We start from the raw sequence: 17,480 nt of genomic DNA on the forward strand, positions 1-17,480 counted from the left end.
CTTGATAGGTTCTGAAGTACTTGTTCTATCTTTTTAAGCTTGGTGCTTAGTCTAACAGTCTCTTTTGCCAAACTACTTAGTTACAGAGATGTAAAGAAACCTACACTGATTGTCAGGCAGTGGTGGGGGGACAAACACAAAGACCCCTCCCCCACGTATGTGTGTGTGTGTGTGAAGTAGGCTTCTTTCAGTTTCTGTCTACCAAATCCACTCATTAGGCTTTGGTTGACCATAGGCTATAATAAAAGACAGTTGCCCAAGGTGTCATACAGTGGGAGTGAACCCAGAACCATGTGGTTGAGAAGCAAACTTCTTAAAGCTACAACCTGTACCTACACACACTCACACGCACACCTTATTGACATTGATAATGGTGGTTATAAGAGTAACTGATTTTGTTAAAGTTAGTATTTTTTGTTATCGTTGATGTGGAGATCTTGCTTGCTAGTGATGGCACTTTTGATCTTATATGTACAGGTCTTGTGAATGATGATGATGATGATATAATTGCATATTTTTGATTTGTGGAAATACCTCAATCAATTCCAATATCCCACAAAATTCATGACATCTTAGAAAACATAGAAATCTCCAAGATGAGTTGATAAATGTTTTACAGCAGGGTTGAGACCCCAGTATTGATATTTTTCTAGATTGTCAATGACTTGTCAATTTCTACAAGCAAAAGAATGAGTATCATCCCTGTTGTTCTAATTACAAATGTGATGGTAGACCTATTTCTCACAGTCTATAATGGTTCTAATTGTTGTTGTTGTTGATGTTATTATTAGGAGCAGGGATTGGCAACATTGTTTTAAACAAAGTGTTAGTTATGCCTTTATGTTCTGAGTTCAAATCCCACTAAGGTCAACTTTCATGTTTTTAGGGTTGATATAAAAAAATAAGTACCAAGTACTTGGGTTAAGTTAATCAACCAACCCCCTTACCTCAAAATTTCTGGATTTCTGCCTTTGTTACAAATTGTTATGATTATTATTGTTATTATTATTATTATTAAAAGTAATGAATTGTTAGTGTTGGAGTATTGAATAGATCGCTTTATATATTTGTTCCAGTCTTCGTGTTCTGAGGTCAACTTTTCATCCTTTCAGAGTTGATAACATAGACAATGATTAACACACTTCTCTTGTACCAAAATCATCATCAGAGAGATCTAAAACTATTTAGTTTAGACCTCTTGATTATGATTTCAAATTCAACTAGAACCAACTTTACTTTTTGTCCCTTAGAGTTGATTAATCCTGGAAGCAATCTCTAAGTTTCATGTATCATCTTAACCAAACTTTTGATATCCACAATACAGTATGAAAACAGCAGATTTATGAGACTTTACACATTCATTTGTTACACTTCTGTGAAAATTTTTTGTTTTTTGTTTAATTAGATTATAGCAACATTTGTCGCTCTAATTAATCTCTCAAGATCTCTACAATGCAAAAGAATATCCTAAACCCTCTCCAGTTTTCCTACCTGAGTTATTGATTTCCTTCCTTAACAACTTCATAAAACAAATGAACACTTGACTTGGTGAACTCTATTGGTTACAGATCTATGAAACCACAGTGATCACCACTGACAAGCATGTATGACCTGATAGCAAGCACTATGCTTTTGTTAATTATCTTAGGTGCCCTGTATAGTGATGAGCAATCACTATCTCAATCCTACCACCCTTGGAGGGTATAACTATTGGTAGATTGGTAGTCATTTGAGCTGTACAGACCAACATGACTTGAAGGACACAACATGCTGCTCATTCCAGGAATTGAACCCACAAATTTATGATTCGGTGCTTACACCCTATGTTTCTGTTACTATTTAATGTAAAAAAAATTGATAGTAGAGATTTAGGTTAGCAACCAAACTAGTAAATGGCAGGAGATGTGGTGGTTGGTTTAAATTGGACCTTTACTTTTGAAAAGAGATTAAAAAATGTAAATTGTTGAAGTAAAAAAGAATACAATTATCAATCACTAAAAGAAAAGGTCCTTCATATTGACCGTATAATATGTGTGTGCATGCATTCATATCATCTAGAAAAAGATTATGCAAGCCTTGGTTAAGTTGCACACTATGCTTATTTCTGTCTGCAAACATTCCAGTGTAAGCACACAATGTTTATTGTTTGAAATATCAAGCCAATGCTTCAGCATAAACCACATAATTCTGTTAATTAAAACAAGAAAACATAATTCTGTAAAAATTGCAAAAATGCAATAAAGCTCGTTATACATGCAATTAATCAAAAATAGTTCTTCATTCAGACAATTGCATTTCTACATTCATGGCAATAAGCCAGTGTTGTGTACATGTGTTATGCAGTAGCTGCATAAGGTAGGGAAAGATTAAGGGAGTTATTGCATCTGTTGATGACAACAATAAGATTATCATTGTACAAAAAGAAAATGCTGTGGAATTACAACTGTGAGAAGGATAGTGTTACATGGCAGAGAAATATGTAGAAGTAGAGGATAGGAAATAGCAACTGTGGAAACATTTGAGTTCAGTCAGTTCTTCAGGAATGAAATGACTGTGTGCATCAGAAGTGGGATGATAAATGGCAAGACAGAAGACAAGATTTCTTACAGTGATTAGAATGTGATGAATTGACCAAGTTTGGTTGGTTGGGTAGCAAAAATCAACTCTAGAAGTGATTTGAGTACAAGTGAGTTTGGTCTAAATGGTATTGCCTCAGTATAAACAACATGTGTACGGATAATGTTTCTGCAATTAGAAAGTGTCCCTACACGGGGAGTGGGAGGTGTTCTTGGTTGAACTAAAGGCTGATAGAGAAACATTTGTAAAGTTAAGCCTCAAAATTAACGTAGAATAGAGAAGACATTCTGAAACTTTTAACTACTGTGTGGGAAAACAAATGTAGACTGGTGATGATGGTGATGGTGATAGTAATGCTTATGATAAATGTGTTTGGTTTTTGATTTTGACACCAGTTGATATTGGTATGATATAAATGTGCAAAAGAAATTGTCTTAACTTAATATGTAAATTTTTCAGACTGGAGATCTTTTACGACACAAAATACAACATCGTCCTGACCGAGAATCTCTTGTAAATCAACACATTTTAGAAGGTGAGTTCATTTTAATTTTAAAATAGAATAGAATTGGTACTTATTCCTTATAATCACCCCCTCACCCATTCTCAATCGCTCACTTTCATACTCTTAAATCCTCCACCCAGCTACACTCCTACTTCTTCTGTCCCTTTCACTCCCACCCACCTTATCACCATTCTTTTCATCTCTTCTCACTTCTACCCTGGTCACTCCCACCTTCTCTTGTAAAATGTGAGTAGCAATGTAACTCCTCTACAGCAAGAAACCTGTTCTGCTCTCATACTTTAATCCTTCATCTTCTTGCATAAAGTTGTCTTTCTCAGTATTCATAGAATGGCAGCTGCATGGCAATCTCACTCATGTTAGTGGCATGAAGAAAACATCTAGTACACTCTGTTGGCATTAGGAAGGACATCCAGTTGTGTAGAAGTAGGCAGTGGACACAATGCAGTTCTTGGACCTCTTGGATCCTGTCAAACCATCCAACCCATACCAGTATGGAATATAGGTGTTAAGTGATGATGATCTCATTTCTACAAGGTTGACAGAAAGAAGAAATGTTAATTATTACTGCATAGTTTTTAAATTAGTCTGTTTTAGAGCTTGACTTCTATCAATAGTCTCTCATATTTCATTAGTTGAGCTGACTGATTGCTCTCAGTTCTTCTTCATATTTTAGCATTTAAAACAAAAATTAAAATATTGATTTTTAAATTTTGAAGTTTGACAATCAGCTAAAATTATTGCTAAGGGAAAACAATCCAAATACTCAGTCATAGACAAAGTTGATCTCTCACCAGAGTTAACTTTGCCTTTCATTCCTCCAGGGTTAATTAAATAACCACCAAGTATTGAGACTGATGTAATTGATTATTGCTCCTTTTGTCAAAAAATTTGTTTTACACCTAAATTAGAAACTATTATTACTCAATAAAATAAATACCAGTTGAACACTGGAGTTGGTGTAATTGACTAGCTCTCTACCCCAAAATTTCAGGCCTTGTGCCTTTGTGCCTATAGTAGAAAGAATCATTATTATTATTATTTCATTGCACAGAATGGAGATAAAATAATTGCTATTTGTTGTTTTTTTGTTCATCATGTCAACTGATAAAACTTATCAAAAAGTCTTAGATGGGAAGTACCTTCCTTAGAACATGTGCTGTTCCAAGCAAGAAAGATTTTGTAGACCACTTGCATGTCAATCTTGATGTCCAACCATTCCAGATGGTATGATAACTGTTTGGGATTACTGAACCTTAAACTCCAAAGACTACTGCTATAGTTTTCACTTTTGTTGCTGGTCATCCCATATTTTAATTCAATATATTTTGACATCTTTCTATTTCCTTGTTTGCAATATTCTTGTCTGAAAAAATTGCAATGTCTGTTGAATCGTTTTCTATTTTTTATTTTTTCATGTCATAGACAATGGAATTTCGTCTGTGATATTCAATTATTCTCTCTGGATGTCAAAACCAATAGAATTTTTGATTTACTAGGTTCATTTAGAACCTTTTCTGTTACATGATTGTACCTACAAATAGTGTGAAGTGTATCCATGATTTTTATATGATCTGTATAATCGGAGGCAAACCTTGTCATCATGCTGCTTATATTTTATCTGATCTAACATTTTACAGCATGCTTCAATCTGCTCAATATTTTCCACTCACTGATTACAAAAATGGCACTTGTTCATTGAAGATGTGGAATAAATACCTTTGTCCACTGAACTAGTGTTTAGCACTTCATCTTGATCAGCCTCCACAAACACTCAGTTTCTCTCTTTAAATCTACATTTTGGAGCCTCTCCAATGAAGTGTCGTCACTTTTTCACATTCTTGGTGTCTGTGGAACTGTCTATGTTCTGCATTTCTTTTAGCACTTCCTTTCTTTTACTAATTATCATATTTTGATAGACTTTCTTCTCTTTTAGTGCTCAACTCTGCCTTTCAGCCTTTTGAAGTCAATAAATTAAGTACCAGTTACACACTGGGGTTGATGTAATTGACTAGTCTCTTCCCTCAAAATTTCAGGCCTTGTGCCTTTAGTAGAAAGGATTATTATTATTGTTATTATTAAAGTGGCAAGCTGGCAGAATCATTAGCATGCTGGACAAAATGCTTAGTGGCATTTCTACTACCTTTACATTCTGAGTTCAAATTCTGCTGAGGACAACTTTGCATTTCATCCTTTTGGAGTCAATAAAATAAGTGCCAATTGTGTACTGGGGTCAATGTAAACGATTTACTCCTGCCCCCTGAAATTGCTGGTTTTGTGCCAAAATTTGAAACTATTATTATTTAGGCAGGGAGCTGACAGAATCCTTAGTATGCCAGACAAAATTCTTAGTGGCATTTCGGCATTTCGTCCGTCTTTACATTCTGAATTCAAAATTCTGCCAAGGTCGACTTTGCTTTTCATCCTTTTGAAGTTGATAAAATAAGTACCAATGAAACACTGGGGTCAATGTAATTGACTAGTCCCTCTCTCCAGATTTCAGGCCCTGTGCTTTAGTAGAAAGGATTATTATTATTATTATTATTAGATAGCCAGCTAGCAGAATTATTAGTACACTTGACAAAATGCTTAGCAGTATTTTGTCTGACATTATATTCCAAGTTCAAATTCCACTGAGGTTGACTTTCATCCTTTCGGGGGTCAATAAATTAAGTACCAGTTACACACTGGGGTCATTGTAATTGACTAGTCCCTCCCCCCCAAATTTCAGGCCTTCTGCTTACAGCAGAAAGGATGATGATTATTATCATTATAGTAATAATAATAATAATAATAATAATAATATCATTATCATTAATATTTACACACTGTAAAGTGGTTAGCATTAGGAAGGGCATCCAGCTATAGAAACCAAGCCAAATCAGAATGGACAATTCTGGTCAAACTGTTCAGCATGGAAAATGGATGTTAAAGGATGATGATGATTTGGGATTTCTTCTGATCCTTTACATTCTGTTGAGGTTATCTTCTATCCTTTCAGGGGTTGATAAAATAAGTACCAGTTGAGCACTGGGGTTGATGTAATCGACTAGCCCTCTCCCACAAAATATCTGGCCTTGTGTCTGTAGCTGAAAGGATTGACATTATTATTGTTGTTATTTAAATATTGTCATGATTGACTTTGCATTTCATCTTTACAGACTTGACAACATATGTACTAATTAAGTGTTGCACTCAATTTCATTAACTCTACCCTCCCTATAATTTTTGCTGCTGTACCTTTGTTAAGAATTATTTATTTATCTATTATTGTTATTATTCAGATACAAATGTAGATCCATCACTTCATGATCGTCAACGACAGCTAAAAAGAGCCAAGCTAGCTGATGGACTCAATGATAAGCTGTCTCATCGTCCTGGCCCATTGGAACTTGTACAGGGCAACATCCTGCAAGCAAATGAAGAACTAGCAGAAGCTATCAAAGGTTAGTATCATCAAATAAACATACTTGGGAATGGGCGAATGGGGACATGCGCGCGCGCACACACACACACACACACACACTCATATATATACACACACACACACACTCATATACACACACACACACTCATATACACACACACACACTCATATACACACACACACACACACTCATACACACACACACTCATACACACACTCATACACACACACTCATACACACACACATACGCACACCTTTGTGGATGCATATTGACGAGCATATTACATATTTCCGTCTTATTTGTTGAGAAATTTCTGTTTCTTGGATGTAGGAAATGGTATTGTTAAGCCATGTTGCTACAATGTGTGGTTGTTACATTAACCCTGTTCTCCCCATCACCACAACCACTGCTGCTGCCTAAACAATTTGTGTTTTTTTTTTAATCTCACTAATAACAATAGAATTGTTTCATTTGTTAACTTCACATTTTCTACTATCAACCTTTCCTTGCTCTCCCAAAACGTTTTGTTGTTCTGCCTTTTCAATCTTGTAACTGCCTACTACCATGTATATGGTTCTAACCAAGTTTGGTACCATGTTAAGGAGATAGCAAAACAATGAAGATTAGACGGTGTTATTGTTTGCCTGTTTGCATGCACCTTAAAACAGCCTTAATATTGTAGTAAGCTTTTATGAAGACTGCCAATCTATAGTGTAGAAATAATGTTCTATTAGCTGTGTTCAGTTGGCATTTGATGACATTCTTAAGGTTGATATGTTTTGCTGTTTGACTTCTTAAGGATATATTACAAATAACAGAAATTTTGAAATATTTGAACAATGTCATCATACCTTGTATGTTTGTTTGTCATTTTCTTCAGAGGCTTGTTTGCAAAATATAGTTGCAGAAAATAAATCTCAAGGTGGGTTTGTAGTCACGGTGTTAGTAAAGTATTTGATTGTTTCCATGTGTTAATTAGGTGGTAATAAAGAAATTGAATGATGGCTCCACTATTATATTTGTCTGTTTATCCAAACTTTGGTACTTCATTGTATATTTTGCCAGATTTGACTCAGACAGAATCAGTAGAATATGCACTGCTGGTAAATAGGATACAATTAATGACCTTTCACATCTATTTCAAAATGATTATGTGTATTGGTAAAAGAAATACTTGTTGGTGCTGTTTTGTGGTTGAATGTCTTTACCTAGTGCAAATGACTCGACTATGAAAGGGAGATGATTATAATTTCCAACTCAAAAATGATAATGAATTGTCAGGTATGCTTTATCAAGATCAAGCAATACATTTGGCAAGCTTTCAGCATAATATAGTTTGCTTGTTAATTGTACTTTTATGTGGTCAAACTTTGGCAGTAACTCTGTGCAGTTGGCTGGTTAAGCTTGGCACACGTGCAGTTTTTTTTTTTTTATTTAAAAAAGAAATAGGTGCATAAAAACTATGAATATCCACTAAATCTATTTTTAGGCTTGTGATTTGCTGCATGCACGTGCACACACACTCGCGTAAATGAGTTTATGGGATGAATTGATATATCTCTACTTATTTTTTGTGAATATCAATGTTACAATCAAATAAATATGTGTTGATGAAGTCATACCCAAAACCAAAACCAGATGCATTGGCAGAATTTGATACTGTTACAAAACAAATGTGTTTGTAACAATACATAATTTCATCAGTTTTATAAGTGTGTGTGTGTATACACACGCCTTCCAAGTATTGAAGCAAATATATACATTTGTTTTTACATCTTAATGCTCATTAGATGCTACATATCTTATCAATGAGTCGAGATTAGTGATTTAAAGATAGATAATTAATTCCTTCCAGGCATAAACAAAGAAAGAACATTGCTAATATATGTGATATTTAGGATTCAGTCACTTCACTGGATTCTATTGGCAATGATTGGGATTAAGTCTGTGAAATTTATAGAATTTACAAACAGGTGTAGGTGTGGCTGTGTGGTAAGGAGCTTGCTTCCCAACCACATGGTTCTGGGTTCAGTCCCACTACGTGGCACCTTGGGCAAGTGTCTTCTGCTATAGCATTGGACTGACCAAAGTCTTGTGAGTGGATTTAGTAGACAGAAACTGAAAGAAGCCTGTCATGTGTGTGTGTGTGTGTGTGTGTGTGTGTATCAGGTCATTATGAATGAAATGTCCGATTTTAAACTGAAAGTTTATATTACTTTATCTCAAGAAAAAGCAATGCAATTAATCAAAGTATGCACCTAAATTATCAACACAATTTTGCAATTTTATCAGTAGCTTATTTATGCTGGCAGCAAAGAATTCTGGTGAGCAAGTGGTGATGAAATCATGAAAGGCTGTTTTTGCATTTTCTTCAGATTTGAATTTTTTCCCTTACAAAAAGTTGTCTAATGCTTGGAAAACATGATAGTCAGTTGGTGCAAGGTCTGGTGAATATGGTGGATGACAGAGTACTTCCAAGTTCAGTTTCTGTAACTTCAGTAGCTTTCTTTGTGCAACATGTGGTCAAGAATCAGCCTGTCTCTATTGACCAATCTGGTTGTTTAATTGCAAGTTCATTCATCATTTCATCCAGTTGGTTGATGTATACATCCACTGCAATTGACTTACCAGGTCTCATGAAGCTGTAGTGGATGACACCATTGCTTAACCACCGGACACCATTAACTTTTTTTGGTGAATATTCTTTTTTAGATTGTGTTTTGGCACTTTGTCTCTATCTAACCACTGTGCAGAATGCATATGGTCTCAGGCCACAATCTGTTTTATATGACTGAAGGTCTTGATGGTATGTAATGAAGCAGATTGGCTGAACTTGGTCTTCAGATGAGAAGCTCAATAACTTGAGATCAATAAGAAGTGATTGAGAACTCATTATTTATACCTACTAAGGTCACTGACATTATGGGTTACCTTCTGTCCAATGTTTTGTGATTTCAATACCCTAACATCAATCTTTGATATCAAAGTATTTTGGCTTTAGGATGGATGTTAAATTAATTTCTTGTTAGACTTAATTTTGGTGTGTTTCTAGTAATTCACCTTTAGAACTCACAATGTCTTGGAGATTAACAATTTCATCTTTTTTATGAGAATATTCTTCTAGTCATACTAAATGTTTGTAGTAGGAACAGAACAGTATTTGTAGTAGTAGTTGTCTTGTGTGGTCAGTTGTGTTGATATATATATATATATATATATTGTGTTAATATATATTAAGACATTCTCAGAATCTGTTAAGTCTAACAGGTAATTCCTGCCACTCTTTTTTCCTGTTGGATACTTTGCCCTTCTTGTTTTGTGGCCTAAAATGCCCAATATTTCTTAAGTGCACAAAGAAGCAGATACATTGAAACATACTCAGTAAGATAGCCTATGTGAGATTATTCAGCCCACTTGAAATAGCTGTGACAATGCTTACAAAACACACATTGCATCTTAGTAAAAGAAGGCATTAGATAATGTAGTCTGGATTTCACTATGCTTTAAAAAAGACTGTTTTGGTCATAAGTTTGCTTGATTGGAGCTAACTTGAACCTAAACAAATTCATCATTATTTTATATTCCAGATTGTTCCATATAGATATCCTGGATTTTTCCCTGAATTGCTTGAATTGAGAACAATCTAGAACAAAAAGCTTGTTACGTCCAAGTCTTTTGCTTTGAAACCAGATTTTTGTAGAACTGGTTAGCGTGCATGTGTGTGTGTGTGTGTGTGTGTGTGTAGGGGGGGGGAGCTTGAAGAGAATTATTTGCAGTGTGAATGTGACAATAGGTTCTGTATATGAAACTGTGGTGGTGGGTAGTCTAGAAGGGTTATGATCAAATTATTTGCTGTTTATGGAATAACATGATAACAATACCATACTATCTATACTGGTTATTCTTACAAAAACAATACTAATAAAGGGTGTGTTATATATATAATGACATGTGTGCATCATATAGATAGATTGTTGTTGGTTTGATCTGGAAGAAGGTCTTTCAAGACCAGTAAGACCAATGTCTTGAATAGCTACAGAGAAACTGAGAGAAGGAATTTCAGAAGGCCTGTGTTTTAGGGGTGAACAACCAGGCATAGTGATTTATATCCATAATTCTCTTATAGTGTTGTTAAGATTGTTTTATCTGAGAGCCATTTTGACATTTGTTAGATCTCTGGTTTTTTTTTTTTTATCTTGATATTTCACTTGATGGTCATGTTTGGTGTTGGAAGACTTGTCATCGGTCAGATAGTCAAAGATAGAGTTGTAACTTGATCATGGATACATTAGACATTCATAATTAAATTTTAAATCATATGTTTAATTATGTTGTATTTAATTACATATATTCATACATTTAATTATATTGTAACGTTTCTCTTCCTTTAGAAGGAATTAGTTAATCTAATTTGTTTACTTAAAATTAAAAAAATCTGTCCCTCCCACTTTTATCTAAAATATATTATATCTATTGTTTCTGTCTATTTATTTTAACATCTAAACTTAGTGACTCCAACTTCAGGCATTGAGACTGTGGCAGAATTTCTCTTTTCTTCTCTCTGTGTGTTATCAGTTGCCAAGTTCTGCCTTGGCTTTACAACTTTATCATTATTATTATTATTATTTTATTTTACACTTACTGACATAATGCTATATATATATATATATATATATATATATATATATATATATATATATATATATATATATATTTATTTATATATATATTTATTATATATATATTTATTTATATATATATATATGCTATTTAATAAATAAATAAACTACAAAACAAACAGCAAAAAAAGAAAATAAAACAAATTGCATGCTGTGTTTTTTATGGCTTTTCCTACTAAGAACTTCTGCCACTATATTTAAATTAAAGGTATCAAACTGAGGGATTTAAGCTCAAAGAAGTTTTTAGCAACTGAACAAGGTAAATGCTTGTATTTTTTGCTAATAATAATATCTATATACATATCTGTATATATATATTATATATATATCCACAGTCTTCTTTTCCTTTATGTACAATATGTTATTGTTGCTGCCCAGCACTGCAAATTCCTGCCACCTCCACCTCTTTCCTGTCCTGCACTATAAATGCAACTGCATGCATTGTTTTCAACTATATTTTTTTTCCTAGTAATTCACAATTTAGAAAAGGCAATTCTTGTTTTTATTTTTGTGCTAATTTTTTAAATATTTTATGCCCTATTTCTTTTAGATATGAAGCAGGAGAAAATAAGAACAACATATTTCAAATTCCTTGACTACATAAATCAATGTTGATTATATAAATTAGTAATAATATTAATAATCCCTTTTAGTAAAGGCATTAGGCCTAAAATTTAGCAGGATGAGACTAGTTGATTACATCGACTCCAGTGTTTTGCTGGTACTTAATTTATCAACTCCGAAAGGATGAAGGGCAAAGTTGATCTTGGTGGAATTTGAACTCAGAACATAGCGACAGGCGAAATACTGCTAAGCATTTCGTCCAGCATGCTAACGGCTCTACCAGCTCACCAATATAAATAATAATAATAATAAGTATGTATATAACAAAATAAATCTAAAGAAACACCAACTATCCTTTAATTAGATTATTATGGCCATATTTTGCTGTAAATAAGAGGTTACTAATGCTAATTAGAATGATCACTATTCAATGAATTTTAGTTATCAATTGCTTATACTGTATAAATTATACTGTGACCACTCTCCATTTTATTAAACCAACTGAGTAAATTGCCACTAAGTTGTTATTTTTATCTGCTGCCATTTAGAAATTCTAATTTTCAAATTATATATTTAGTAAATCCTTTCACCAAGACGTTGATCTCTAGAAATGAAAAGTGATATCTCTTAAGTATAGCTTCTCCTGCTTCTTTATTATAATATTTCATTGCTTTATTTCTGTTGTATAGCTTGAGAGTCCAAAGAACTGTTCTGGTTTCATCACTGGATGTATGACATGTTGATACGAGCTTTATACATTTGGAAACCAAGAATAAAGGCCTAAATCTCTATTTTGGGGGCAAAAACTGGGTACTAAATGATTAGATCAATTATCTCATTATGTAAGAATTAATGAATCTGAGTCCACTTTAGGACCAGGGTTGTAGAGTTATATTGGCCAGTTTCTGGTGGAGCATTATATTCTGTTTATTGCCATAGCTAAAGTAATGACAAACTTTGTGGAAGCTGTCTGCTAATTCAAGTTGAGTTCCTCATCATTTCTTTTACTTTTCTTACCAAAAATAGCTTCTTTCAATTTTTACAAGGTCATTTACAAATGACATCCCGCCAGTGTATTGATTTATATACTTGCTGGAGTAGGAGTACTTATGCTTCTTTAATTATGAGGCAATCATAGTTGATGTAAGTTTTTGTACAGTACATCTTTTGTGCCAATACTTGCAGATTGCTCCATCAATTCAGCACATAATTTGCAACCACTGATGTGTTCTGTTAGATATATTGGACACAAAAACAGACACAGCTTTATACTTTATCTTTGTTCTCAGGAAATGTTTTTTTTTTCTCTCTCTATAAAGCTTTTTTTTTTGTTTCATCATGTCATAGTCAAGTTTTTATTTTACATCCTGGCTTGATAAAATGAGTCTTATAAATTCTCTTACTAAAATGTGTGACTTTGTACCAATGTTAGAAATCCTTACTCTATATGACATTTATTGAAGTCTGTCAGTTTATAGATTACAATATCTTACTGCAGATGTGACTAGCTAATTCTAACATCAATGCAAAATTATCAAATTTACAAGAACCTTGACCATTTGACCTACTCCAAATAAAAGTCAAGTCTGTTTTGCATGGTTTTCTTTTAATCCATTAGCATTCAAGCTAGCCATATCTGGCCAAATAGTCAACCTGTTTTTATGATCAAACCAGCCAGATCTGGCCTCTCACACCTGCTCTACAATGTCCTTTTAAAAATAAGCAATCTCATATCTACATTATAATGCATGATTAATTCAAAACAATGTGAATGAATAAGCATTACATTTGACTAAGTTATCTGAATGCTAAAAGGTTTAAGAAGGAGCACAGCATTTAATTTTGCATTCTTCATTTGACTTATTACTACAATTTCAGAATTAGTACAAACACTTTCTAGAAAAATTACTTGTCATAGTTTAGTATCCTATCCCTGAGGAGATTTGCCTCTCATTTAGCTCAATGATGATAAAATTACAGTTGAGCTCTAGCATTAATATTCCCTTTAAAAATATATCTTTTGATTTAGAATATTTTATTTTGTGTCATAGTTTTAACCATCCACACTCACCCTCATGCATTTTGACATCATTGTGTCTTTGTGAGTAGCTTTGGGTGATGCATGCCTATGTCCTTGTATAGTAGTCTCTGTGATTGTGCATATATGTTCATGTATGCTCGAACCTATTTGTGCGTATGATCTGTGAAGTTCTGTGCACTTCAGTAAACTCAAATGTATTCAAGTTAAAAAACAAAATCCATTTATATATTCTGTACATATATATATATATTATATATATATCTTATTTATTTTCCCTCTTTTTCTCTCCTATTTCTCTGTCATTTCTATTGTTCTCTGAAATGATAGCCTTTTACTTTCTCTGGTGACTTTTCATTTCTATTTCACCATTTTTGGGAATATGTTTAAATATATTCATTGCATTACTTTATATAGTAATCTTTGCTAACATCATCATTGTTATTGTGAGGGGGGATGTTTATTTGGATTGTACATTTGAAATGTAAACTTAATTCATGCACATTGCACATGCATCCACAGATGCATTCTAAGTAAAATTGTTGACCATATTCTCTGGAAAATTATCAAAAATTATAATAAACAGCATTTCTAAATATAACTTATATTTAAACACAGGGAATGCTTTTAATATCTTGCTCCCCCCCCCCCCATTTAATATAAACTTTCTGACATCAATTGTTAGAAAAGTTAAACTAACAGCACACTTTTCTAAAAGCTAACCATGGAATTCAGTCCAGTACCCTTTATACTACATGACCCAGTGCCTATTCTAGAAATTATTAAGTAAAGAACCAGTGTATTTTCCATACTCTTTGAGAAAATGTTTATGCCCTACTATTCTGTATAGTGTCCATGATGAAAAAAAAGAAAGTGGGCATCAAACTTTTGAGATGAAAGTTCACTGAACAATTGACTCATTGACACTGCATTGTAGATTTGTTTCTAGCTAAGTCTGTTAGTTCTAAGTAGTTAGTGTAACTTGTATTCTTTTATGGAATTGACATCTTGTTAGAATATAATGCTGGTTGGAAAGAAACCCCAGGCCATCATCTACCATCTTATTCAGATAGATTTGTGTCCCTTAATACTAAAGAATGGAGCAGTGTGAAATGAAGCATTTTGCTCAGGAGACCTAACTCCGTGAATGAAAGGGACTATCTTTTGATTGAAAAGGGTTCATCTTTTTGAAATCTTTAGATAAGTACTTATATCCAACTCTTAACCACCTCTTGTTCACACGCATTTTTAAAAAGATGATTCTTACATCCTTTTATTCAAATCCTATTTTGCAGTGTTTAATAATTTTCCAAAATGAAATGCAATGTCATATCTTGTTAATTAATTATCTGATTGCAACTGATGAGTCATGTGACAATAATTCCTATACTTAGCTTTTGTTTACATTTTCGTTTTTGCAATATTGTTTTATTGATCTCTACATAAAACTTAACTATAAATACTCATTAATTCTTTCATTTCTTCATCAGTGATTCATTCAATCATTCTGTCTCACCAGAATCTGATTTTAGCAAAGAACTTAATTTGGTGTCCCAACACTGAAGTCATCTTCCCTTCTGACCCCCACCTCTCTGCATCTTTTGCTCTTTGTCTTTCACTCTCTTTCACTTGCTTTCTGCTGTTAAATCAGTAAGACAGTAACCAGTGCCTTGTCTTCACCAGTTCTTATTTCATGAGGTTGTTGGACTTAATGTTTATCAGTTGATGTAATTTAAATATATCATTTGTAGTATTACACGTATATGTATTATCTGTGAAATTATATGTATATATGTTTTAGTGGCAACCACAGCTACTATAATTAGCATAAGGATTGTTGCTTGGTTTCTCAGCACTGTATGCCTTATCTTTGTTTGTGATTCTTCATCTACATTGGAAACTTTACATATAGCAACACAGAATTACTAATTTCATATCATCCCTGTTGTGAAAGATGTAATATTTAGCTGTGTACTTCTATATAACCATTACTGGTGAATCTATAACCATCTCATCTATATTTATTTCACCTCCAATTTACAAATGAAATTGTCCACTTGGTCATTTTATTTATTCATTAAATTTTAGTAATTTTTCTGATTAGTTGGAACCATTGTGGCATGGTAAATCATATCAAAACATTTGGTGACAGTGTGTAACGGAAATATTCTGGAACAGCAGTGTGAAGAGTTTTTAAAAAGTCTGAAGCAGTTTTCCTACTGAGATGGGGAGATGATACTTAGCAGGGTGTACTTCTTTCCTTTCTGCTAAGCCTAACAACATTTTCTGTTATTAAAACAAGGCTTTTCTTCAACTTGTTGCAGTTATTTTCTTAGTTGACTTGCTGTAACTACAATGACATTCCAGTTGTCAACTAACCATATTTTGATATTGAAATTAATTTGAAAGACCTAGGGAAATTCCTTTCTTTATTCGAAATCTTTGGTTTAGAAAAAATTATTTAGAACAATGTGGGTGGGTCTTCCTACAAGTTAGGGCATGGAGTTTCTTCTTGGAAACAACTTTAAACCTTTAGTAATTTAGAAAATACAGTGACAATTTTCAGAAGATGTTACTAAACTTTTAACCCTTTTGATACCAACCTGCTTGGTACTGCCACAGGCTCTATGTTATGGAGTTCCTGTTTTAAACTGATCTAAATTAAAATTTGTCATCAAAATTTCATGTTAATTTATGTTCCAGTGACAAAGATATTTTACAAGGAGTACTCAAAAGAAACCGGAATTTTGCAATATTGTTTTATTCACTTTTACATATTTACACTTTTATTGCTGTCAAAGTATTCTCTAGTTGAAGCAATGCATTGGTCCAAATGTGTTTGCCACTGTTTGAAGTAGTCTTGAAACTCTTTTGAAGTGATGCCTTTTAACATCTCTGTAATTTTTTCTTCACCTTTTCCGCATCTGCAAAACGTTTTCCATTAAGGACTTTTACTTTCAGGGAAACAAAAAAAAAAAAGTCGCAGTGAGCAAGATTGGGCGAATAGGGAGGATGGGTAAGCAGGGTCATGCCATTTTTGGTCAAAAGACTGGCTCACACTCAAGGCAGCATGTACAAGCGCAGTGTCATGATGAAACTATCACTCTCCACTTTGTCACAGGTCGGGGCATTTTCATCTCTCTGCATCTCACAGATGCTTCAGAATTTCCTAGTAAAATGTCTAGTTAACAGTTTGACCAGGAGGAACAAAATCATGTGTGGAGAATTCCTTTCAAATGATGAAACAAATCAGCATCGTCTTGACATTGGACTTCACTTGACATGCTTCTTTGGGGTCATGGTGACATTGAATGCTTCCATTGACTTGATTGCTGCTTCATTTCTGGGTCGTAGTTGTAGCACCAGCTGATGACCTTCAAAAAAAGGGTTCAGATCAACTTCTAACTGTTCAGTTTATGGCACACATTCAATTGTGACTGCATTTGATCTACCATGGCACACCACATGGCAGTATGACCTCACTTGATGCTGCCGGTTGGCAGAGTGATGTCTGAGGGTCACATCAAGTGGCTTCTAGCAGCAGAAGTCTGAACTACATCCGGTTTGCCCCACAGAGAATGTTTCCTGTTACTTTTAGGTACCCCCTCATCATTATTTTCAAAATCAGTTGAACCAAAGACAGTGTATTTCAACAGAAATATGGTAAAAA

The 17,480-nt window shown here is 33.7% G+C and overlaps 1 protein-coding gene across 7 annotated transcripts in view; it reads left to right on the plus strand.

Annotated features, from left to right (window-relative positions):
* The window catches only part of LOC115215371 (myocardin-related transcription factor B), a 384,512-nt gene that overhangs the window by 355,114 nt on the left and 11,918 nt on the right, over nucleotides 1-17,480 (plus strand). For 6 of the 7 annotated variants that reach the window (XM_029784526.2, XM_036505875.1, XM_036505874.1 and 3 more), the window contains 3 exons: nucleotides 3,037-3,112; nucleotides 6,385-6,546; nucleotides 11,417-11,467. In XM_029784526.2, coding sequence (XP_029640386.1) covers nucleotides 3,037-3,112; nucleotides 6,385-6,546; nucleotides 11,417-11,467 — 289 coding nt within the window. The remainder of the gene's footprint in view (nucleotides 1-3,036; nucleotides 3,113-6,384; nucleotides 6,547-11,416; nucleotides 11,468-17,480) is intronic. The other variant, XM_036505876.1, reaches the window with a different exon arrangement.

Source organism: Octopus sinensis, linkage group LG9 (genome assembly GCF_006345805.1).
Source record: "Octopus sinensis linkage group LG9, ASM634580v1, whole genome shotgun sequence".
Classification (NCBI taxonomy): Eukaryota; Metazoa; Mollusca; class Cephalopoda; order Octopoda; family Octopodidae; genus Octopus; species Octopus sinensis.